Source organism: Leptonotus elevatus, chromosome 19, assembly GCF_054856555.1.
Source record: "Leptonotus elevatus isolate MCC_2025b chromosome 19, RoL_Lele_1.0, whole genome shotgun sequence".
In the NCBI taxonomy this organism is placed as follows: Eukaryota; Metazoa; Chordata; class Actinopteri; order Syngnathiformes; family Syngnathidae; genus Leptonotus; species Leptonotus elevatus.
In genome coordinates, this window is record NC_141257.1 from 1,550,861 (window position 1) to 1,576,364 (window position 25,504).

General features: G+C 41.2%; 3 protein-coding genes across 3 annotated transcripts in view; all 3 read right to left on the reverse strand.

Moving 5' to 3' along the window:
- LOC147157397 (ras/Rap GTPase-activating protein SynGAP-like) overlaps positions 1-13,986 on the reverse strand; it is a 28,463-nt gene extending 14,477 nt beyond the window's left edge. Inside the window, exons 1-8 of the mRNA XM_086062544.1 lie at positions 12,740-13,986; positions 12,467-12,629; positions 10,876-10,979; positions 4,555-4,643; positions 4,301-4,422; positions 1,162-1,318; positions 854-952; positions 58-297 (exon numbers count right to left, since the gene is read on the reverse strand). Coding sequence (XP_085918670.1) covers positions 58-297; positions 854-952; positions 1,162-1,318; positions 4,301-4,422; positions 4,555-4,643; positions 10,876-10,975 — 807 coding nt within the window. The 5' untranslated portion in view covers positions 10,976-10,979; positions 12,467-12,629; positions 12,740-13,986. The remainder of the gene's footprint in view (positions 1-57; positions 298-853; positions 953-1,161; positions 1,319-4,300; positions 4,423-4,554; positions 4,644-10,875; positions 10,980-12,466; positions 12,630-12,739) is intronic.
- A 2,149-nt stretch (positions 13,987-16,135) lies between these two features.
- LOC147157398 (vacuolar protein sorting-associated protein 72 homolog) lies at positions 16,136-20,432 on the reverse strand. Its single transcript, XM_086062822.1, has 6 exons — positions 20,064-20,432; positions 19,566-19,718; positions 19,315-19,441; positions 19,034-19,210; positions 18,676-18,820; positions 16,136-18,338 (listed from the first exon to the last, which is right to left on the reverse strand). Exons 1-6 carry the CDS (start codon positions 20,187-20,189, stop codon positions 17,951-17,953), a joined length of 1,116 nt encoding a protein of 371 aa, XP_085918948.1. The 5' UTR covers positions 20,190-20,432; the 3' UTR covers positions 16,136-17,950.
- Positions 20,433-20,863: 431 nt separating this feature from the next.
- Positions 20,864-24,556, reverse strand: LOC147157399 (leucine-rich repeat and immunoglobulin-like domain-containing nogo receptor-interacting protein 1). Its single transcript, XM_086062950.1, has 3 exons — positions 24,445-24,556; positions 24,297-24,351; positions 20,864-23,223 (listed from the first exon to the last, which is right to left on the reverse strand). The coding sequence occupies exon 3, from the start codon at positions 23,212-23,214 to the stop codon at positions 21,424-21,426; it is 1,791 nt and encodes a 596-aa protein (XP_085919076.1). The 5' UTR covers positions 23,215-23,223; positions 24,297-24,351; positions 24,445-24,556; the 3' UTR covers positions 20,864-21,423.
- Positions 24,557-25,504: the final 948 nt, after the last annotated feature.

The following is a 25,504-nucleotide window of genomic DNA, read 5'->3' on the forward strand; positions in this document are numbered from 1 at the left end:
GCTTTTAACAGGAAAGGAACCAAATTTGGTTACTAAGGCCCATACACAGCACATTACCTTGCGTCTCTTTTTGTCCGTCTCTTTGTAGAGGTGCAAGCGAAGGCTACGAATGGTGGGCAGGTTGTTGAACTCGAAATGCTCGCCCCAGAAAACGGTGTCCGTGCGAGGTTTGCTGGTGGTGCGGGCGTACAGCATGTCGTCCAGACACAGCTCACAGTAGTAGCGCTTCTTGGTCGGCAGGTCCCGGGCTTCAATGATCCATAACTTGAGTACGTTGTCCACACGCCTGCTGTTGTCCTGGACAACGGAGGTGGGGGGGACGTTTAACTCATTGACTCCAAGCCATTTTCACTGAAGCAACCCCCTTGGCTCCCGGCTGTTTTATTGGATTTTGACTCAGTTTGCAAGGCCCACAGATTATTGTGTCCTATTGCTATCAAAACATGGAACCTACCAAAAGAAAGATTCGAGTCTCTTCTTTCATCAGGAAAAAAAATGTATATTTGTATCCGTTTCCGTTTTGCAGCAATTAGTATTAGAATATAGCCAAGTTTAATCGATATTCACATTCCTGGTGAAAACACTGTCAAAAAGAGCTTGTTGCAACATGGCCCTGGCTGATCTCTTATACTCTGCTACCACCCGCTGGCCATTTTTTTGTCATTACTACCGTTGCTTTAAGCCACCTCTTCATGTCAGAAGCGGCACCAAAACATAAAAACTGTATAAATACGTTTTTGGGAGTGAAGGACATATTTACATATTTTTGGGTTTGAATGAGTTAATGAGCCAGGACCTCATCCAATACCCACATTTGATTATAAAATCAGACTTCAATCAGTATTAGGTTCACCTTGTTGGGTTTGATAGCTCTTTGCAGGTTTTCAATCCACTTGTCTCTCTCTGAAGCAGAACGGCAGGCGAAACATTTTGTCCCTGAATTGGTGGTCACCTAAAGATAGGAAAAAATACCATTTTTGCCACATGAACCTCCAGCCACAGTACGGCATTTGTGACTAAAATGAGTACATTGAATTAGACCAATGCCGAAATATTTGCCTCATATATACTTTTGTGTGTGGGGAAACAACAAAGTCTATCGTTCCCATTTTGTTTCAGCAGCATGTGGACGATAGGAAAACCGCGGAAGCTCGTACCCACCTCAAAGCAATACTCTTGTCCTAAAATGCTGGAGTGGACCGGTTTTATGACGGCATCTTCGTCCAGCACCAAGTCTAAAGCCTCGGCCGCGCTGCTGGGAGAAAGCAGCGACTCGTGGGAGTGGGATTCTTTGAAACTCTGCTGCATCAAGCGTGTCCTCGTGGGAGAGAGAGAGAGAGAATAGAAAGAAACAATGCGTTTACTTTCACGGCTCCACGTATGTGACTGTCATCATCCTTAAATAAACTTGGCGAGAAAGGTAAGACTTTGATTCGATACGCAAGTGAGTCACAGACACTCGGGGAGCCCCTCACGCATCACATCCTGACAATCTAAATATATTTTTAGGCATGATCCTTTTATAATGACTTTTTGGGGGTGGGGAAGAGGCGAGAGCACGGCTTTCATTTCTTGTTGTTTGCAGTTTGGACTCATCTGTGTCATTCGTTAGCAAGAGCAGCAGCGCGACGGAAAACGTACACAGCAAGGAAATCATTTCATTTGTGACGAAAAAGACAGCGAGCGCAATTACAGCTTTACAAGATATAGCAAATGTTCATTTTAATGTTGAGCTTGGTTGAATTTGTTTCAGAGAAATAATCTTGATTTTGCTTCTCCTCAGAGAATATTAGATTTTATTTTTTATAGTACCCTAACTTCTTAAGAGACCTCTTAACTCATTCACTGCCATTGACGGCTATAAACGTCAGAAATTAATTTGAACTATTTCTATTAGTTTTTATTGCACATTTAGAACAGATATAAAATGTGTGATTAATCGTGAGTTAACTAATGAAGTCATGCGATTAATTACAATTACAAAATGTTATTGTCTGTCGCCCCAAATTTGTTGTCTTTTCTTCTTCTTCTTTTTTTATTCATTCACTGCCATTGACGGCTATAAACGTCAAATATAAATTTAAACTATTTCTATTAGTTTAACATTCCCCCCCCCCTTCTTTTGTTAACAAGAGTATGAAAACCTAGATTGTTTTATTGTACATTTAGAACAGATATAAAATTTGTGATTAATCAAGTGTCTTTCAGTGTCTAGAAAAGCGCTATATAAATAAATTATTATTATTATGTATTATTAATTGCTCGCTTTATCATTAACGTCAGTGCATGCTAGCTGATTTAGCCGCACATTTTAATTTTTTTTTCAATGCTGGATTTGGTAAAAAAATTAATTAAAAAAAACATTTTGAAGAATTACATAATTTTTTACCCTCTACATACGTGACCATTTTAGGAGGAAAATAAACAAACAAAACAAAGATAACTAAAAGTATGAGGGGAAAAAGCACAAAATTTAGAGGCATAGGTATTTTTTCCTTTTTTTTTTCCATAAACCGAATTCCACTATAGTTGGTATCTTATATTAACAAGCATATTTTGTAATACTTTTTATGACTTAATTAGCTTTTTCACTGCACTGTGAACCTAACAAGTCTGCTGCAGTCTTTGAGCATAAAAAAACAAGGGATTAGTAAGGAAATGAAGGCGCAAAATGAAGTAGCTTTGGAATGTTAATTCCGTGCTGTGTTTAATGTCAATCAGAAGATGCAGGAGATGAAAAAAAAAAAAAAAAGTTTAAAAAACAAACAAACAAAACGCAAGCTTGGCAGGCGACTTTGAGCAGCTGCGATGGGAAGAGAGAGTGTGAAGTTGGCCGTTGGACGCCTTCGCGGCATCATCGGGGAGAATTAAGCGTGTGTGGGCAGAACGGGAAGCCGGCTGTGAAGGCAGCTGTCAGGCAGCGGTATGAAATGGGGCCAGAAAGTCAAGGTGACCACAACCACGCCGCCGACCCTCACATCACCCCCAGCTTTAATGCCGTTTTTTTTTCTTCCCATCTCAACGATGTAGGTTTACATTTACACGTAATTCTTATTATTGATTTTTTTTTTTGAACGCATATCCTCAAAATGTCTTCTTAACAGTCTATGTTCTGGTTCATTAGGCAAGGAAGGACATTTGGTAGCGTCATTTAGTTTTCAACGGGCAAGGAACCATGTTTGGTCATTTCGATTTGATCAGGCAAGGAACCATAATGGGAACAGCTTTTAACAATAGCATTCTGAACTGTTTCTCATTGACATTTTTTAAGGGTAAAATGTCACTTATGTATCATCACTCAGGCAAGAAATAATGACAAGGTTGAGCTTTTAATGGCAAAGGAACCCTATTTGTTACCTTAGCTTTGAATGGGCAAGGCACTTCAATAACTACAATTTTATTGGGCAAAGAACCACCATTTTTAACTTTTAAAGCCCTTTATCCCACTTACTTTTTTTTTTTTTATAGCATAGTTAAACAACACTGGACCCCCATACTTGCCCCCAAAATGTCTATTCTCTCCCTCTTGTGGCTCGCGTCAGCACAATAGCTCTACTTTCTTCCTCGACATCTTCACTTCCTGTCCGTGTCGTGACTGAATTGTGTTAGTACAGCAGAAAGTGTCTGACAACAATGCAGCCCCGAATCCTCGGAGACGTGACCCCCGTGTTAGGATGAAAAACAAGAATCTGGCATCACAGCCGCAGGAAATGCTCGCTTTTTTATTTTATTTTTTTTGCACATCATCATACAGATGTAATAAAATGGTACCTCGGAGCAGTTTTAATCACAATGTTTAACTCATTCACTGCCATTGACGGCTATAGACGTCAAAAATTCTATTCGTTTCACATTTTTTTCCACTTTTGTTAACAAGAGTATGAAAACCTAGAATTTTTTATTGTACATTTAGAACAGATATAAAATTTGTGATTAATCGTGAGTTAACTAGTGAATCTATGCAATTAATTACTATAAAAAATATAATCGACTGACGCTCCAAATGTTTAGTAATCTTTTTTTTTAACACGTCAGGCGATTAAAATTTTTAATTGTAATTAATCGCATGACTTCCATAGTTAACTCACGATTAATCACAAATTGTATATCTGTTATAAATGTACAATAACATTTTTTTCCTAGGTTTTCATACTCTTGTTAACAAAAGTGGAAAATGCTAAACTAATTGAAATAGTTCAAATGAATTTTTGACGTCTATAGCCGTCAATGGCAGTGAATGAGTTAATCAAAAGCCTGCAATCCCGTTAAAAAAAAGATTCTAAAAACAAAAATGACCAACCTCTCTTGATCGGCGCTACGAAACCGGGGAAGAATCATTTGTCGGAAGCTGCTGGTCCGGTCCAGTTTGGGCTGACTTTTGGCCCTCTTGATGGAGCCCTTCAGCTTTCGATTGAGGAAACTCTGAATGTTGAAAAAAGGTGAGGAAATTGTGAATTAGCCAGCAACTCACATCCCCCCGTTCGACTTCAAATCCAATGTGATCAAATAAAACAATCCACACGTCTTCACTTAAATGTGTTGTTGTGCACTCACGGGCTGTCTGAAGGACTGCGGGGTGGCATTGGGAGGCGTTTCCATGCTGGACTGTCGCACAGAAGCAAAACTTGCCCTGCGTGATTGGTCTGGGTGTGGGGGGGGGGGGCACCATAACGAGTTCAGTTGCATTATTAACAAACACAAACAGATGAAAAAGACAATTAATTTAGTATCATGTGGCACAATACAACGGAAGCTCCAATGTCGAGCACTACAGATTGATGCCACAACTGTTAGGCAAGGAACCATGTTCGGTAACTTGGCCTTTAACGGCTAAGGAACCATATTTGGTACCATAGATTTTAATAGTCAATTTTATATATATATATATATATATATATATATATATATATATATATAATATATAGATATTTGGAAACTTGGCAAATTACCATATTTGGTACCTTAATCTTACTTGGCTTATTTGGTAACTTTTTATAGGTCAAGAAAAATTGTGACTCATCTTAATCACAGTCAGGTGTTTTCAAAGCATGAGAAGGTTGACTTTATTTGAGCTTTTTGTTCATTGACAGACTGTGCTGGTTCCACTGAATTAGAACCCATGCCTTGAGCACACACTCAAGTTAATGACAAATCCACAACGGACAGTTAACATGTAAGCAACATTTGTCGATAAAAACACAAGGACAGACATTCGCAGTCTCCATGACAGCACTGTGACAAAAAGTGGCATCGGACTTCGGAGCCCATTTGAACTCTGTTGCTAACCAAAGCAGCAGCACCAGGAGCTAGACCCAGAATCGTCGATTATGTAACTGTCATTTTATATAATCAAATAATAATAATAATAAAATTTAATGGGAGGTGGGAGGGGGGAGGGCACAAGACTGAATTTGTAATTCAATGATATTTAAGTTGGAATTTTATGAGAAAAAAGACAAAATAATTCACTCACAATTGAATAAACAACAAATTCAGTAATTATAAGGAAAAAGGGAAAATGTTATGAGATTTTACTTGTCATTAAAAAATAATAATAAACTAAGCTGATGACAATAGTGAGTCAAATGTTACGAGAGAAGGCAAAAAATAACAACAAAAAAAAGTTAAATCACAACAAAATTCTCATACTATCTTGGCCTCCATAAAATGCTCTTAACGTCAGTATTTTCAGTGTGTGAACCCTGCAACATGCATCACCATTTTTTTCTCTCCACATTGTGAATATGAGTGATGTTTGTGATCAAATGTTCGCTATTACAACACAAAGGATCCATTTCCTGTTCTTCCTCGATTCTATTTTCGTCTGCGCCTTTGACTTCAATGACTAATGTGAGCAAAATGCACACACTGCCATCTTGTGATTTCCTCCCAAAGCCTGCAAATGGGCCGCTCGCCATGTTCTATTCTGAAACCTGGGCTAATTGTTTGGTCTCCGTGGAAACGACGCGCTCGCCTTTGAACCGCTCAAGGTGGCGGCGCCGTGCAAACAAAACGCAGACGCGCGTCCCGAACCCGAGCCTGATCAACTAATGTGACGCAAAACGCCAAAGCGCGTGTTTGTTGACTCTCCATTCGGGATGTAAATTGCTGTGTGTGGGCGGCTCCAGCCTCTAGCTAGATGCGATACAGAGCAAGGAGACTGCGGAGTGGGTGTTAAGAGAAGCGTACTTGCCACTTATCATGCGTCCCTCTACGAATACAGTACATGCTTTTTAATACAATCAGAGCTGAATGAAACCGCAGCCACAAAAAAAAAAAAAAAAAAGTGCATTAGCAATACATTGTGTTCCCAACTGGGCGCCACGCCGACGAGTTGTGTTCAAATTCACCGAAGATTGGCTTGAAGACCCTGAAAAGGGAAGTCGACCTTAAACATTTTCTTGACAATAATGTGTTATAAGTGACCGCACTAGTCTAAACATGACATTCTTATTAATGTGGCATTTGTGGAATACGAGTTAAGCAGCAAAATCCAGCCGTTTTTATCCATCTCAGGGGGCGGCCATTTTGTCACTTGCTGTCGGCCAACGATGACGTCACCGTTGCTCAGGGTTCAGGCAACGGCCAATCACAGCTCACCTGTGATGTCATTTTCATTTGACAGCAAGTGGCAAAATGGCCGCCTGGATTTTGCTGCTTAACTCATATTCCACTAATGTAATATTAACCAGAATATCATATTTAGACTAGTGAGGCTGCATAGAGCATATTATTGTCAATTTAAAAAAAAATGGGGGGGGGGGGGGTGTAGCTTCCCCTTGAAGCCAGTTTCATTTAGCAATGTGAATTTAGACGTGAAATCTATGAGTGATATCGATAAAAAAATAAAATAAAAAAAGTGTTAAGAACCCAATCCCGAAAAGATAAAACAAGGCGGCCATTTTGACCAAATTGTCCTAAATGTTTTTTCACATTTAAACTGCGTAGACGTCACTAGACAGTCGGGAACCCAAATTGTAAAAAAAACAAACAAACTTTTTTTTCATCATTCCATGTAGTCGGAGCATTGAAGTGAAATTTGATGACTCATCAAAAAACACTAGAAAATGTTGCCACCAAAGCCAGTTTCATTTAGCAACGTGAAGTGGAACTAAAAAAAATTTTTTTTTTAAAAAGTGTCACAAAACCTAATACCGAAAAGGCAAAACAAGTCTGCCATTTTACTTAGAGACGGCCATTTTGCCAGATTGTCCTAGAGATTTCTTCTAATTCTTACCAAATCTGAGCAAGGCAGACTACACGAGCCAGACGTCAAACACATAATTTGTTTTGTCATTCCATGTAGACGGAGCACTGAAGTGACTTTTGATGACTCGTCATAAAACACTTGAAAATTAAAACACTTTCATTTAAGCAACGTGAAATTTAGAAGCAAAGTCTATCATAAGTCGACGCACAAAAAAATCTTACCAACCCATGCCCAAAAAGACAAGAGAAGGCTGCCATTTTAGGCTAATTAATTAATGACATCATCTTATGCAACATGATACAATTCCTGAGAAAAGTGATGAAATTCATCCCCAAGTGCCCCAAAAGCTGCCACGTGTCAGCAAACAAGCAGCCGGTCTGTAAAGTCGACTCTGAGTCTGAAGTGGTTGATGTGCCTCGAAAAAAGGTTCAAGGAGTCCGACTTTGCTGGTTTGAAGCGAGCCGTCCGGGCGATCAGCCTCCGTGACGGCGATGAGAATAAAAAAAAAAAAGATGTAAAAAAAACTTAGCACGTATCAACTTGATGCCTCTTTGACAAGCTGCCGGCGTCGCCGAAGAGGTTTGAGGCCGAGTGCGAGAGGAGGGACATGCAGCTAAAGTCCCAATCAAGCTTGACGTGTCAAACACTCGCAAGTTCTTTTTTTGATCATATTATATAGCAGGCTACGTATAAATGTCACCTTGAAATATCGTATTGAAAATCATTTGGATGCTTCACAAAACAGCACCTCTGCTGTTGCCGTGGCAACCCCAAATCGCCTACTGTACTATCATTTGGACCAGCCAGGACACCTCCGAGGTAAAAATGACCATTTTCAATGATGTATTCAAATCTCTATTTGCATTAAAGCTGTGGCTGAAAAAGTGTTTAAAGTTCCATATGAAGAATTATTAGGGTCACATACAAAAAAATACAGTACAAAAAGAAGAGTTTAAAAGTTAAAAAATGATATGTCCTTCTTATCTTCAAAACTATCCTGGCATATTAAATTTGATGAGAATTCAGAAGTCAAAATATGGAAGGCTTCATTTTATAAAAAATAAATAAAAAAAAGGAATCCAATATTATAAGATTTAAATGGTCATTTTATAATAGTCACAATCCTATAAGAAAAAAGTCTAAATATTACAAGACGACATTATACACGGTTAAAATTTTTGAGGAATAAAGTAACAAAAAAATGAATTAATTTGTCTTATATATATATATATATAACGTTGCACACCCAAACTGATATTTATCTTGTAAAATGTTAATATTATGAGATAAAAGTCAAAACACTATAACAGTGATAATTTTATGAAAACAAAAAAATATATATTTGACGAGGTTTAACCAAGAAGGTAAAGTTATAATTGCGAAAATAAAGGATTAAATTCAAAATATGGGAGGGGGAAAAAAAGTCAAGAATAAAGTGCCATTTTTATTTATGAGATAAAAGTTAAAATATAAATTCATGAATTAAAAAAAACTATAAGCAAACGTTATAAAGCCTGAATTAATGACAAAATAAGTCATAATATTACTCGAAAATTAAGACTTTTTTTTTTTTAAACATTGCATTAATCATTTACAGTTGTGCTTGAACGTTTACATACCAATGTACAAATCAAGCTATTATTAATTGTCACATGCACATCTCTACTAATGTCAACTTTAACCTCTGAAAATATCAAAACAATTGCCACCGTATTTGACATTTTATGAGCATTCAGCTTTTTGTGTCACCATACAGTGCGCTCGTACCGCGAGAGTATGTAAACTTTCAAGCACAATTGTAATAATTTTCTCCCCCTCATAGCAACATTTACCAACATTGTATTATCAAAAAAAAAAAAAAGTGCATTCTGCATCCATCTATAAACCGCATCATATTACGATGCAAAGCTTGCATCTCTAACGACATCAACATTTAAAGAAAGCAGTAGCTGGGCTCTCGGGTGTTTATGCAAATTGGGCAAAGAAAGACAAGTGACACTTCTGACTGCTGCTATTTTTAGCCCCGCAGGCAGCAATCAAGTAAATAAAAAAAAATGGCACAGGAGGAGGAAAAGAAGGAGAAGAAGAAGCGCTGCAGGATTTGAACAGCAGAGGTGGGTGGAGGGGTTGAGGTAGCGCAGTGTGGGGGCGGGAGGAAGCTGCAGAAGGCCAGCTCCTATTGGCTAAAAACGTGGAAGGTGGAATTAGCATGTATCGGCACGTAAAAATGACAAGAAAGAAAGCGACTCTCGGAAAAAAAGTGTCCTATTTGTTGTTTTTGTAGTCCAGCATTCTCGCCTTTCACCCGGCACATGCAAGCTAGCCGAAGGGACTGTGGCTTGGTTGCCATGGGAACATTACAGTATTTGCTCTCTGCCACACTACTGTTTTTTTTTTGTTTTTTTTAAACACAGTGTGGTGGGTTTGCAAATAAGCGAATTTAACCACACTTGGAACTCCATCGTCATAATACTCTTCAATGCAACAAAAGAGAATTTCTCGTATAAGATTACAACTTTACTCACGTTAAATTGTCTTTTGTCTGTATAATATATTTTCTATTGGAATAAAATTGCAATTTTTTCCCTGAAATATTATGTTTTTCAAGTAAAACTGTGACTTTCAATATTTTAACTTTATTCTTGTAAAATTGTGATTTATTTTTACATACATAATCTCATAAAATGTGTTACCTTTTTCGTGTAATATTGCAATTTTATTCTCTCATAGCCATTCTCATAAAATTTGGAATTTCTTGTGTACAATTTGGCCTCATAAAAATTAAATTGCGTTAATATGATTTTATTCTCGTAATAATAATGACTCACGCATAGTACTTTATTACGATTTCATTCTTGTACAAACATTTTTTTTGCATGATATTGAAACTTTACTTTCTTGGAATTTTTTTTTCTTGTCAAGTGTGACTTTTTGTTGAATATTTACAACTCAATTCTTGCAAAATTGTGACTTTGCATGTAATATTACAACTTTATTTTTATAGTGACAGCATTTTTATGTAAAATACAACTATCCATCCATTATCTGTGCCGCTTAGGAAGCATTTTTGCAAATTCATGATCACTTTGAGAAGTCCCTGACAGCAGTTTCACCACTTGCTATGAAATTGGATTATCAGAAAGTTTAAAAAATATATATACATAAATAAAATAAAAACACTAGTTTCACCCATCGACATGAAATTGGGTGAATGTCTGACAGTTACCAGGAAGTCGGCCATTTTGGCATGAAGCAGCAATTTCAGGGTTCCAACTTTGACAAAATCCTACAATGGAATTCACCCAGCTACCCAGACAGATGGGCGACACTAAACTGCCAAACTTTTTTTTCAGCTTGGCGAAACATGCCGTCAATGTTTGATGATCATATTGGAGGATTCGCCACGAAAAACAGGTTTGCAGTTTTCCATTTTGATTACTATGTGTGCATTTCGACCAAAATATAAATGCAACTTCCCAACTCGTCATTTAAAAAAAAAATCCTTCCGTTGATACTTACATACACATACATACATATATACAAAAAAAAAAAAAAACGAACCAACAACAACGCCACGTCGAATATACGACCTCCATGGCGGAGGGAACGTGAAACACAACAGACGGGAAACGACGTACAGCAGGACGGGTTTTGAGCGCACTCACTTGGGGTTAAAACGCCGGGTCCGCCACAGCACACTTCCACTTGACCACCCAACCCAAACTGACCCTGATGCGGCAGCCACGACTTTGACGACGCGTCCATGCAGCTACAAGGCACACACACACACACACACACACAAGTTAAGTTGTTTATATTCAAGTTGTTGCACTTGTTTTTCCTCAGTTTTTGGAGCTGAACGCATGATTCCCATCATCCTGTATCACAGGTCAAAGCAGCACAGCGTATCGTGGCTGCCCTTTTATGGCCTAAATGTCACCATGGCGGCTGCTCAAACTCAAGCTGTTCCGATGATTAATTGATAGGATTTGTTTTTTAAATTCCATGTGCATGTTACGTTTGCGCTTTTTTTCTGATCGAAGCAGGAAGTCAAGAGAAATATTAAGAATAAAATGTCCAAAATCCAGGAAGTGGCCTGTTAACTCAAATTGTACCACTTTTGATGTGGATTTTTTAAATTAATTAAGATTTTTTTTTTTTTTTTTTTTTTTTTTAACAAATTAATGAAATTGTAAAAAATTATTACAGGTCATTGAGAGTCCTCTATTCACTATTGCACTTTTTCCAGAAATAACATTTAGCTTCTGTGTAATAATTTTTTGTATTTTATTTGAAAGACTTGGAATAGAGGACTCAGAGCATTTCCTGATATTGGTATTAACTGGACAAAATGAATTTCCAGCTAACAAAGCCCAAAAAAATGGATGTTGTGACCGGTTAACATTTCATGCAGTTCCATTTCAATTTTAAGTAGTCACTTTAAAACATGGGGGTGAAGTGCATCAGAGTATTCTTTAATACATAGTGCCGTGTCCCATTGTGAGTAAAATTCAGGGCGTAGTATTGTGGCAATGCTTTCTTTTTTGCAGAAATGGACGTCTGCACAAAATTGGATAATAGCAACAATGAGGCCAAAAGCTGCTTTCTCACTTATCATTGTCATTATGTGAGTTTATTGTCACAAGTGAATGGGGACAGTGTAACTAATTGTCTTAAAAGCACATTGAAGTACAATGGAGTACTTTTGTACTGTCACTATCGTACACAATTCAATATTGCTAATGAGACTAATAGGACATAAGGTAAGTAAATATCTCATTTGTACAAAACACAAAAGTGACAATTATGACATTGGCAGAAGGAGGGCACGAGCTAACTAAACGTTTCATTTGTAAAAAAAAAAGAAAAAAAAAAAAGAAAAAAGGACGATATAGTGCAAAAGTAATAGTACAAAAGTGATAGGGGCTAGCTATTAGCATTGCAATTTAGGCAGTTTGATTCTTTAAAAGGTTAGCAGCAGCATGTCAGCACAAATATACATTGAGTGGCTCGCTAAATTAGCATCACTGCTACATTTTTACCCCTCTGGAATGAGCACTCGTTCACTTTTGCTGAAAATGTGCATGGCATGTGTATATTAACACTAAACAGGCTATATATGTCATGACAATGTCAATCAAAACTGAGCAATTTTGGACCCCCACCCTCCTTAAAATACTGACTCCAATGAGTGTACAGATGGGAGACCCCCACTTGCATGCTTTGCTGCCTACCTGACTTGAGTACAGCACTCACCCAAAAATGATGGGGGGTTGCTTCCCAGTGATGAAACGTTGACAGCTCAGTTACATCCAAGGCTGCGGACCCACTGGGCCGGTTGTCAGGTTGCCACGGCGACGGCGGCGGTTGCTGAGAATCACACCTGAGCGTCCCCCTGGAGTGACCCCTCACTCATCCCCTGCAAATGTGTGCGTGTAGGCCTCGGTCAGGTGTTTTTATGAGGAAATGTGTGTGTGTGCAAATCAGACTATGAAGCACCATCATCATCATCATCATCATCATCATCACCTCTCTTCTTCCTCCTCCAACTCCAGTGAGGACCATCAGGGGCAGCTGAGATGTTGCACTCTCTCTTTGGAGCTTGCTGGCTGTGGTCATGATGCGTTCACGGGCACCTGGAATCAGTCGGAACTCCCGATCAGCGTTAATAACACTTTCCCCCCTTGCAGCGATGAGCCGCGCACGCATCCAAAAAAGGTAAACATCCACATTTGTGCGGCAATTTTTCTCGCTCTATCCCTCGGTTCGGCTCCGCCTCCGTTTATGACCACTTCGGGGGGGGAGGGGGAAATCCACAACGAGGTCCAGCTGAGTCCGGTACCGAACCGGCGTCCCCTTCCGCAGACCGATTGCGATTAAAGACAGCGGCAGGAGGAGGAAAGAAGAGTCGCTCGCTCAAAGGATGCGCCTCTCCCTGGAGGGCGGAGATAGCGCGCGTGAGCTCGACTGTTAGGGCGAAGCGGGTTGGGGGAGTGAGGAAGCACCGCCTACGAGACGCGAGCGAGTCCGCCCTGCGAGTGCTCTCCTCCCGCTGGAGGAACCCCACCGCGCCGCTTAATTGGAAAGAGATTGGAAGTGTGCGATAGAGCTCAAATTACACCCGGAGTGAGTTTAATCTCCCACACGGATGCGACAATCACTTATTGCTACTTTCTATTTTACATTTGTGAGGGGGAAATGGTGACTTTGACGTTCAATGTCAACAGGGAAAGTCTGTCAAAGAAGCTTTTCCCCCCCCACTGTTATGTACAAAATGGGGGGGCAAAAGTCAACCTGCCAATTGACCAGATATTTTCACAGTAAAACTTGCTGGATGGTGACAATTGCTTTCAGCTAAAGCTGTTCAATACCCCTTTTTTTCTAACCTCGAGTAGTCACCAATACCACTAGCACATAAGAGCCCCCCTAAGCACTATATATCCCAATAGAGCATTTTGCCCTTAAACATCACATCAACAGCATTCCGCCTCTGTTACAGCTCTATAGTATTATCACGAAAAGTGGAAAATTGCCGGGTTGACTTTTATTTCCCCCTATTCCATGTTGTTGTCGTTTCTACAGATCAGCGGCACATATTAAATTGGCATATCAGAGCGATAACAGAAGGCCACAGAGCTAGCACAGAGAGCTATAACAAAATGTGACCTCGGAATTTTCCTCAGGCAATTACACTAAAATTGGCGCAGCAGTTGTAACAGAAGATCCGGTAGTTATCGCATTTCTCGCCGACATTGCTGTAACCTGTGCGACATGCAACTTCCTGGAAAGTGACAGTTGCTTTCAACACAACAGGGCGGGTGACGGGTTAAGTAAATCACAGGCCTCAAACCCATCCCACACGGGCGATATCCTGCCTCTGTACCACTAATGGCAAAAAATGACCAAGTCTACTTTGGCACACATTTTTTTCCCCTCCTTCAGAGGTAGTATCAGAACTGTAACCATGACAGGGATTCCATAATGTGAAAATGGACTCCCCATTTAATTCTCCTGTCCAACAAATTTGACTACCAGATGCCACGAAATTCTCCGATTGCAGCCGTGCTGTGTGAAAGCACGCAGTTAAAGACAATACCCCGCCTAAATGCTCGTTACTGTTCTGATGCGGCCTATCATTTTGTGGCCTTATCCCACCCGGCTGTTCTGTGTAAACGGCATCATCGTAGCGACCATGACAGCGAATGCTGACGGGTTTATTCGCACCTAACAAGTCCACTTTAAGTCGTCACCGATATCAATGGCAGTGGTCGGACAGCGCTCCTAAATATAGACCAGGACTAAGTGACACACGTCTCTTTTCGTACTCTCTTTTCTCGCCGTGTTCTACACACACACACATCGCCATGGAAACTGATAACAGAATCACTTGTCTGCAAATAAATAAATATAAAACATGTACGAGAACAAGAACTTGGATGATGGGCAAGGGTGTATTTTTAGAAGTGGAAGGGCGCGCTGTGTGGACAGCACGGCCCACTACTTTCATCAACTTTAAACACTCGCGCCGCTAAATCTTCGCACCAAGTCCATCAAAGCTGCCTCTTGGTCCATGTTAGGTGCATTATCTTTTTTCCCCCCCTTCTTAAATCAAACGTGAGCCTTCACTCATGCGCATCGCCATGGAAACTGATAAAAGAATAGCTTGCCTGGATAAAAGAAGAAGAAGAAGAAGAAAAAAAGAGAGTCCATGCATGGACAACAAGGAGAAAGAAAGAAAACCTTGAGACACAAAAAAGGGCTAATACATACCGGTACATCAAAAGACTGCATTAAGTAAGGCTTGAATTGACAATACAAACAAATCTTGAAGTGAACTTAAATGGCTGTCACTTGACATATTTTATCGACATTCTCATCATTGCACAAGTATGGCAATCTAATTACAGTCCCACAAAGGCAATTGTGGCCATTTAATGACTGGAGACTGACGTGGGTTAGAAGGATTGTACAGGAGGTGGGGTGGGGGAGGTGGGGTGGGGTAGAAGGGAAGAGAGAGTACAGCACACAGTACACCACCTACACTCCGTCGCCATGGCAACTGCCACACTAGAATGAGAGAGGGATAGCGTTCTGCCAAGTGTTTACTTGGTTGGGCGAAAGCTGAGTGTTGTGGTTGGAAGGTGAAATTTCATAGAATTAATTGTGCTTGTGACTGGAAAATAGACACGTGGCCCGTTAGGGAAAGCACAACTGCTGATATAGAAGGGGGGGGTTATCATTAGTCACAATATTTCCTATGTTGAAGTGAAGTCATTCGTCACCGAAGACCCAAATAATCGTCGTTTGATGAGAGTCCTATAAAGCCACTAATTACCGATGGTCCAAATCCAAAAAGGTATTTGTCCGCAAAATGGTGGTCAAAGTCCATTGGCTAATGCTGCGTTCAAGGAAGGTGGGAAATCGGACATATCCTCAGTTGGAATCACCCAATTCCGACCTCAAAGCATTCGAAGCGAACGTAAACGACAAAGATAGCCGATTCCGATAAATTGTTTGTTGTCGTGGTTAACACAGTCAGTCGAAATCATGTTGGGTTACGTAAAGTTACTTTTTGAGAATAACTAAATTAATGTTATAATAAAATAAAATTAATAAATCCTTTCTTTTGATTTCCAAGTTAAGGGGCGTCCCCGTGCATACTTCCTGCTATGAAGTCAGAAAAATTATAATTCCCACCTTCCTCGAATGCAGCAAAATTCCTTTGTGCGCAAAAAGGTTGATCAATACCAGATCTGTCTTCTCGTCAAATTCTTTTTCAGGAATAACAACAAAAAAAACAAAGAAAAGGAAACGGACAGTAGTTGATGCTTTGATGCTTGCTAAAATGAGTAGTGAAGTCACGTTGCGTTCTCATGTCACCAATTACGGCATTATGTCCAAATTTAAAACATAAAAAAAGCAAAGGCAAGTCAAAATGTATTTATTTTTTAACAATACGTTCTGTGTTCCCACGAGTCCAAACATGGCATTGTGCTTAATGTTGCGTCTGTGTAATATGCATAAAGCAGAAAAATCCACCGGTTTACATCCATCTCAGGGGGCGGCCATTTTGCCACTTGCTTTCAAAAAATGGCATCCCGGTGCCAAACGGTTCAGGGAACGATTCATCACGGCTCACCTGTTTTCTAGGTCTGGTCATGTGACGTTTGCGAGCTGATTTTGAGTCCACAGCACGTGACAAAATGTCCGCCCCCTGGCATGGACAAAAACAGGTCGATTTTATTGCTTAACTCATATTCCACAAACGCATTATCAATCAGGATGCCGTGTTTGGAATAGCGACTGCAATTTGAATTAACATACAGTTTTTTCCAAAAATAATGTTGAACTCCAAATGTTATTAACTTGAAGGAAACATTGTACTAAACCTGCTCATATTTAAAGTCAAAGTGTTTGTGCTTTGCAGTGTTTTCCATTCATCTAATTCATGTTACAGCAACACACAGCAAGATTATGATGATGATGATGATGATGATAATTGCGCCGGCGCTGCGCTGTCACAGCACAACGAATCAATTAGCCAAGCTGGCCGCAGGATTTCTTTTTGTTCTGTCACCGTGACGAGAAGTTCTTTACAATCATTGCCACCATCATCTGAGAGGAAAGACGAGCTCGCCTTCACCCGCCTCATTTGCATCATCACAAGCCAGCGACGGAACATTCGGCTTGGTAATGTCAACAAAACAATCCATCCTCATCACATTTTCATCATTCGTTATCAGGGTGACAGTCGGTGGACATTTTCAAGTTATTTGTTGACAAAAATTTTTTTAAAACTTGTGCTCTTTCAAAAATGTTCAAAGTTGCCACAAGATGGCGGCAAAGCCCTAATAGAAAAGTAGCGCTTTGGTACGATCCTGTGGCACCATGGTGTCAAGGAACTATATTGAAGTGAGGGGAAGAGCTCCCAAAATAGAAAAGTAGTGATTTGGCACCATCTTCAAAGATTTTTGCTATTCGCAGCCGGGCTTGGTTATGACTACTGCTGTGCAAGCAGTCAAACTCAGGCCCAGGGGCCAAATCCGGACTCCCACATCATTTTATATGGCCCGAAAAAAAAGCAAATTTTGTGCATCAACTTCCTTGATTCTTGCTCAAATCCACCAAAATGTCACCATTGTCATATGTAATAAATCAAAACCGTCAGAAATTGTAAAACACCTTTTTACAGTAACTTGAAGAACTGCAGTATTATCCCTGACTTCTGATTTTTAAAGAAAATAAAAATAATGACAATTAAACATGTATACAGTTATAAAGGCCCTCTGAGGGAAACCCTAACATCAATGTGGCCCAAAACAAAAATGAGCCTGACACCCATGCTGTAGTGCGAGTGCACACTAGTTCAGTAGTGAGGCAAACTAGTAGCAAATTACGGGGGGGGGGGGGGGGGGGGATTGTTGCTGCATGCTTTGAATGAAGTGAAAAGTAGCACCATGTGTCACGTGAACTACAGCTGCAGAGTAGTGTGAAAATTGTCATATAAATTATTTCAAATTTTATTTGTTTGAAAAAGTCCCATTTTCACAGTACAAAGGGGCAGTCTATTGAAAGTAAACAAAACAAAAAGAGAGCGAGAATGGCAGAAAGAGTCCCAAGGCTTTAATCCACTCAATTTGGAGTTGCAGTTCCAGGAATTAACCTACGGAATAAATCCCCCGTCCATTGTGCAGTTTTTGTGGATGTCGCGTTCCCATAATGAAATACAAATAAACCCATTTACGTGGCGAGCGCGCTCTGCTTGGCCGCCATCCTGTGACGCGCGCTTCTCGACGCCGCGTCCCGTCCCGTCATCCCTCCCGAGGCGTTGGGGAACCCGTGAACGGCCACATACTTACGGTAGGCCTCCCGGATGATGCGGAAGGCCCTGGCGTTGGCGTACGGGATGTCGGTGACCGGGTCCCGGTACAGCGCCGTCTTGTGGGTGACGGGGCAGATTTCCTGTACGGGGACCTGCGGACTTGCCTGAGCGCTGGGCGGGAACGCGCATTCGAAGGCCTCGTCGTCGCTGAACGTTATGAAGGTCCGCGAGCAGAGGCCGCCGGCGGGCTGCTGGGACGGCGTGGCGGGATTCGGCGGCGCTGTCGTAGGGACGTCCTGGTCCAACCTTCAGGGAAAAAAAAAAAAATTGTTTCACTTCCATACTGACTTTATAAAAAATTTACATATATGAAATACATTTCATTTTTAAGGACTATTTCAAATGGGGTACACAGCAGATGTGTCACTTAATACTCAACCCAAATGGCCAGAATCAATTTCAACAAACGAAAAATGTCCGCAGTCAAATTACATAAGCAGTCATATATTGTTGTTTTTATAATATTATGATATAAAAAGGGATTAACCGCTCAAAGCATCTCCAACAAAATTGCTTCCGGTGAGCAGATTAGCAAAAAAATAAATAAATAAATAAATCAGCCAGGTCAGCGTCGCAGACGTACCCTTCCACGTCTACGTTCTCCTCTTTGAGAAGCGCCGGCGAGACGAGGGGCATCAGCACGGAGTGGTAGCGGATGGAGGGTCCCTCGAAGCGGCGCTTCTTGTGGACTTGCTTCTTCTTGTCCGCTTCCAGACGCTCGTAATTTTCTACATGGAGAGTCAAAAGTTATTGTAAAAAGATAAATAATTGATTCGCCAGTAATTGACACCGGCCGCTCAAAAAGTTCTTTAATTGCTTATGGCTGCCACAAGACGGCAGCAAACCAAACTTTTCTTTAAGACATGGCTATGGGCCTTACTAAATGAAGCGCCTCTCCTCACTTGAACATATATATATTAAAAATAAAAAAAAGTTGATACCAAGTGATCGAATGTTGAGCTCAGCGGTGATCTTGGCCTCGGCCAGCAGCTCCTCTTGGGTGAGGGGCCGGTCTCGGTGAGCCCCTCTGCGGCGCCGTGGGGCATCCTGGCGCTCTTGCAGTCGCAGGTTGGTCTTGCGGGTGTGCTCGCTGGTGGACTGGCGCACGGACTTGCGGGCTACAAGAGACAAGTAGCTGTTTTAGGAGCTTTTTCAAGGCGCTGAATCATGTTCTCTTTGTTGACGTGTGAAAAAGTGTCGAGGAAATGGTGGGAGGTTTTACCGCCATAGTCTTGAAATTCTTGCGGGATCCTACGCTTGAGTTCCGCTTTGGGTTTTCTCTCTGTCTTTTTTGTTTCCTCCGAGGGTCTTTTGGGTTTGGGCTTGGGCTTGGCCACCTTCACGGGCTCCTGTATGGGACGCACAAAAAGATAGCATTAAAGAGGAGCAGTGTCCATTTTTTTTTTAAATATAGTAAGTTGTTTTACTGGTCATGATTTTTTGGTGTAAAAAGTTCAAGAACCACTGGTCCACCTTATACGCTTTAGTAACAACTCGACTCTTCCTCCGAGGTGCGTCGTCCTCCTGGGCGCTGTCCGGCTCGTCCCCCTCGTCGATGTCAAAATCGCTGTCCACCTCATCCTCTGTGTCCGAGTGATCTTCGTGGTACTCATCATCTCCGGATTCCTTGTAGGTGAGATAAAAAATAAAATCCAAAAAGAAAAAAGTTTAGACAAGAAAACACACATTAATTAAAGATACCCTTGTCATTAGTTTCATTCTAACCAACATTAGATACACTAAACATCCTCATGGGGGCGTGGTTGGAAGTTAAATAAGTCCTAAAATTAGAGTAACCGCGTGTTTGCAATGAAAATATGAAAGAAAAAAAAAGCAAACAGTTTTTTAATCACGTGATTTCATTTTTCTACTAACAGAGGGAGCTTTGTTTTAAAATACTATTTTAGGGCCATATATTCCAGCTCTAATGTGTTTCTAATGATTAGTTCACCATCAATAATAACACCTTACATCGTTGAAGCCTCCGTAAGTGGTCTTGTAGAACTCATCTTCTTCCTCGGCGTCCAACAACTTGGACATGCGATTCCCCGCAGTCTTTCGGGGCTCGCGGTGAATTGCAAGACTCATTTTCTGCATTAATAGCAAACAAAAGTACCAAAGCTATCCGTCGGGTGTGTTGATTAGCGTGGTGCGCTAGCGTCAAATGTATTTCTTAAAAATGTCGTACCGTCTCGAGTCCGTAAAACTATCTTTTCATATCTATGGGTTCACAGCTACATTCCAATAAACGGTTTTGAGATGTTTTCAGTCAGCGAATGATTCAAAAATGGCAATTATAGTTTGTCGCTGTCGGCTAACATTAGCTTCCATTTGCTAGTAGCCGTTATTTTTTCCGGGTTAGCATATGTACATCCGGTTAAAGATAATTTGTTTTCAAAATAATGTGATGCCAAATTAAATTGGACACAGTAACCACTTAAATGATTCAATTTATCAGAAAACGTCAACTTTCAAACATACAATGTATTAAAATATAGTGATCTATGTAAAACTTATTTAGCTCGTGTATTTCCGTCGTGATAGCTGAAGAATGAGCGTAAAGTTGTTTTATTTTGGAATACAAGGAATGCGCGTCAATCGCCTAAAAAAAAAGACACATTTTAAAAAGTTTTTAAATACTTTATTGGATTTTGAACGTGATTACATCAATCATTACCAGACAAAGTTGAAATAAAATAAGTATTAAAAATATAAATTGTACATAATACGAGGTTACATTCACCTTTGTCGAGAAAATTTGAATTGTTTGTTTTTGGCTTGCATGATTATACATATGATTACATTTAAAAACAAACCAAAGCTACTTTGGTTTAAGGAATATAACGTTGACTTTTACATGCATAATGTGTTCCAATTAGCACTCACTGGTTGCTTTGCATGCATGCAGGCTGTTGAAGTCTCATGAACTGTGAATGATGCATGTGAATGAACGTTGCTCTAAAACAAGGGTGGGCAAATTTTGGCCCGCGGGCCATTTTTACCTGGGCCACTGAGCATTTACTATACTATTATATTTCCATACATTTAATAAGTGAGCTGGAGTGTACACTGCAAGTTTCTATTTGGCTTTCTGGGCCCTCTTTCTTCAGCTGGAACCGAGGCCTCGGTGAGGTGGAAGGAATTATGAACATTTCAAAATTGCAGTCAGTATTAGCACAAATCCCATTTTTTTTAGATGTGCACAGTTGTGCTACCAAATTATTTTAGTTGTTTATTTGTACACCCCCCTCAAAAGAGTAGTCAAATGATCATGGCAACACTCAACTTTAGGCTTTCAACTTGAAAAAAATAACTTTATTCACATAATTGTTTACATCAGCTTCATTGTGAACCTGCTCGTCTCCGCGTAGTTGCCGGCGCCGCCATTATTGCTGGCGGCAGCGCTGCGGGGCACGTATGAAATGTTGGCGGTGTGCTTTATCTGCCCTTTACCTCTACTCCAAAAGAAGATGGCGATAAAGCACAGGCTGACGGAGCTGAAAAACGACAGGAAGCCGATGGACGCCGCGATCAGCAGCGTCTTCACGTCGAACGGTGGCTGCGAAGAAGAAGGCAAGGCCGCGAGCCAGCTTTTGAGGTGAAAGGGCTTCTTCTTGGAAAGGGTTCGGACGAGCAGCTCAACAGGCCACGTGTCGTTTCCCGCCGCGTTAGATGCCACGCAACGGTAGGTGCCGGCGTCCAGCGGCTGCGCGTAGCGGACCTCCAGCGAGCCGTTGACGACCGTTCGTATCCTACCCGCGTCCGTTAAAGCTCTCCGCTTGGGGTCGAGCCAGGTGACAGATGGCGCGGGCTGGCCTTCCGCATTGCAGTGCAACGCCGCCGTGTGTCCCTGCTCCACACTCACCAGGTTGGGTTGGCGCGGTTGGATGCGAGGGGGCCGGCACGTGAGCAGTTCCGCCATTTCCTCTGCGGTACAGTCCAGGAAATTCCATCGAGCGAAAGCGCCGCACGCCGGCGGGCTTTCGCCGAAGTCTAGCGATGAACGTCGGCGCGCCAGCCAGAGCAGGCGGCAGTCGCAGGCCAGCGGGTTCCCGTCCAATCCGAGACGTCGGAGGGCACCCGGCGATTGGAAAACGCCCTCTTCCAGGGTGCTCAGGAGGTTTCCCGACACGTTGAGCAGGCGCAGACATGCCAAACCGTAAAACGCCGTCATTTCGATGAATCGCAACCGTCCCCCAACGAGGAGGAACTCTTCGAGCCTGAGCAGGCCCCTGAGCTGATTGCCTTGAATGTCGCCAATCGGGTTCCAAGACAAGTCGAGGTGCACAAGGTAGACGAGGTGATGTAAAGCGTGGTAAGGGACTGCGGTCAGGTTGCAGTTTCGAATCGTCAGGGACGTAAGATTGAGGCCAACCAGGCTGTTTGTGGATAACGTCTCCAGTCTGGGCCAATCAGAGATGGCGAGTTCCTTCAGATGTGCCAGGCCGAGGAAAGCATAGTTTGGCAATACGGTGGAATCAAGACGGTGCAGATGTAAAACGGTCAACCCGGCGAGGTGCGAAAAAGACTCAGTGGGCACTGAGGTGAGATTGCGGGCGTCCAGGTGGAGTTGCCGCAGGTCGGTTAAACCCGCGAAGGCCTGGCGGGACACGAAGACAACGTCATTGTGCAGCGCTTTCAGAACGCTCAAGCCGGCCAAGTCTCGGAAGGTGAAATCCAGGAAGCCGAGGATCTCGTTGCCGCTCACGTCCAGCAGCCGGAGCATCGACAAGCCGGCGAAAGCGCCGACTGGAAGCACCTTCAGGCGGTTGCGAGCCACGCGGAGCTCCGACAAGCTCCGCAGACCCAGGAAGGCGTCAGCGTGGATGTACGCCAGGAGGTTGTCGCTCAAATCCAAGTCTTCCAGTCGCGTCAAAGCCGCCAATGGCTCAGGTGCCAGGATCCGAATGGCGTTGTGGCTCAGGTTGAGTCCGGACAAATCCGGCGGGAGGCGCTGGGGCACGGCGGCGAGTCGGGCGTAAGCGCAGTCGGCGGTAGACGCGGCTGCGTCACAGCGGCAGGAGTGAGGGCACGACCCCAACGCTTGTGATGTCAACGCCAAGCCGGCAGCCACAACGCAGAAAGCCCCCCACCGCACTGGGTGGCGGCGGTCTGCCTGCATGGGAGAAGGCTGCACCAAACCAAAAGTGCACACAAGTCAGAACAACATCATAAATGGATTTACACAACAAAACAACTAGAAATCAGAGTTAAGTAAAAAAAAAAAAAAAAATAAAAATCTAATATTATTACATTTATTTTAAACGGGGGATTGGTAACCAAAAATTCTTGCAAGAAACACAAATTCGACGCCAAGAATTTGCCTTGGCGGGCCACATAAAATGATGTGGTGGGTCGGATCTGGCCCCCCAGGCCTCGAGTTTGACACCTGTGCTGTATGATTTTGACAATTCATCAAAATCAATTAAAAATATATATATTTAATTAAAATGACAGCTGGTATTTTTTATATTGAATAATATAAAGAATATTTTTGCTACGACTGGTAGCAAAGGTAACCCAAATTTATTAAAAAAAAAAAATTAGAATTAAAACTTTTTTTTATACATAAATATTTGAGATACTAGCATAGGCAAATAATCTACTTGATATCGACATAAAATTAAATAAGTTCCCAAAATAATGAAACACACACTGCACAATGACTTTAAAATAATACTTATTTATCAGTTACTACTATAATATCATTACAATTATACAAAAATGTTGCCTCTCATGTCAACAAATGTAACAAAGTATGGAAAAACAGTTCTTACATGTATTGCGCTTCGACGCCAACTGAAATTAATAAAATAATTACAATTCAAATTGTGTTTTAAAATAAACTATCAAATGCTATTGCAATATTAAAATAAATATTATAACATTTGAACTGCTAATGTAGCAACTAAGGAAGAATAACAGCTCTATGTCAACATCAAATTAAACAATAATAAATGATAAAAAGATGCAATAACTTAAAATATATTGATCAAATCTTACTGCAATATTTATGACAAATATTTTGACCTTACCTAGAAGTATTAGAAACACGTTTTAAAATATATTTATATATTTTCCTCGTTCAGGACTCAAATTAACTCGCATATTCAGCAAACATGAACCCGCTCGCCGAAACAGTCTTCAGGTGCGCTGCAATATTCTCAAGGAAAAAGCACATGAAGATAAGATATTGCGACTCACCGGTGCTTGAGTGCAGATGCCCTGTCACTATGATTACGCCATCTCCATGTTGTCGCTAAGGAGAAGGGGGGGAAAAAAAAGGACATTTTCAGATGAGGCTGTCTTTACAAACGCAACAAATATGAAAGGAAATTCAAGTGAAAATCACCTTCTGCCCTTTTAGGAAACCGCAAGGAAATGAAGCGGCATCCTCGCGGCAGCAGCAACAACGATGGAGGAGGAGAAACTGAGAGATTATATGTACTGCCTGGTGGCCTCGGTCCAAGGTTGGATGTGCGGAGGCAGGCGCGGGTCAGCCAAATTATGAGCATTTCGGGACTTTTTGTGGAAGATATTTGACATGAACTCATTTACTGCCATTGACGGCTATAGACGTCAAAAATTCATTTGAACTATTTCTATTAGTTTAACATTTTTTCCCACTTTTGTTAACAAGAGTATGAAAACCTAGGGGGGGGGGGGGATATTGTACATTTAGACCAGATATAAAATGTGTGATTAATAATGTGTTAACTATTGAAGTCATGCGATTAATAACAATAAAAAAATAATAATAATCGCCTTTTTGAAAAAAGATTATTTAAAAAAAGAAAAGATTATTAAAAATGAGGTCGTCAGGCAATTACATTTTTTAATTGTAGTTAATCACATGACTTCAATAGTTAACCCTCAAATTTTATATCCGTTCTAAATGTACAATACAAACTTTTTTCTAGAAAAAGTTTAAAATATTTATTATATAAAATATTAAGCCGTCAATGGCAGCGAATGAGTTAAAATGGCACAGAAGGCCGGATCAAACAATATGGCGGGTTGCATATGGGCTCATAAAGCAGAGGTTGCATGTCAGAATTGTTTATAACATGAACTGCGAAAAATGTAAAGTTTGAAATTGCCACAAGATGGCAGCATTTTTTTTTTTCAAATACCGTCGACACTGTTAACGCCTGACAAAATGAAGCTCATCACCTCAATTCAACATTGCTCTCCTGTGAATAGTATACATTTTTGTATGCATTATCATTTGTGTATTATATAATAATAACAAACTACATTACATAAGTGCATCAAAGATGAGACGATGCAGGTGTACCTAATGATGTGTGAATGCCATCGCAGAGTCGGCGCTGAGTCAGCAACTCGGCCATCTGCTACTTCCGGGGGACCCGGCCGGATTTGGTTCGGGAGGCGTGGCCCTGAATCCACCG

Excerpts from the sequence above, each read along its gene's own strand:
- LOC147157398 (XM_086062822.1), bottom strand. The coding sequence starts at position 20,189 with ATGCAGAAAATGAGTCTTGCAATTCACCGCGAGCCCCGAAAGACTGCG. Across the intron at positions 19,719-20,063 it reads CTTACGGAGGCTTCAACGAT|GAATCCGGAGATGATGAGTA; the intron begins GTAAGGTGTTAT and ends CTCACCTACAAG. Across the intron at positions 19,211-19,314 it reads AGAATTTCAAGACTATGGCG|CCCGCAAGTCCGTGCGCCAG; the intron begins GTAAAACCTCCC and ends TGTCTCTTGTAG.
- LOC147157399 (XM_086062950.1), bottom strand. The coding sequence starts at position 23,214 with ATGCAGGCAGACCGCCGCCACCCAGTGCGGTGGGGGGCTTTCTGCGTT.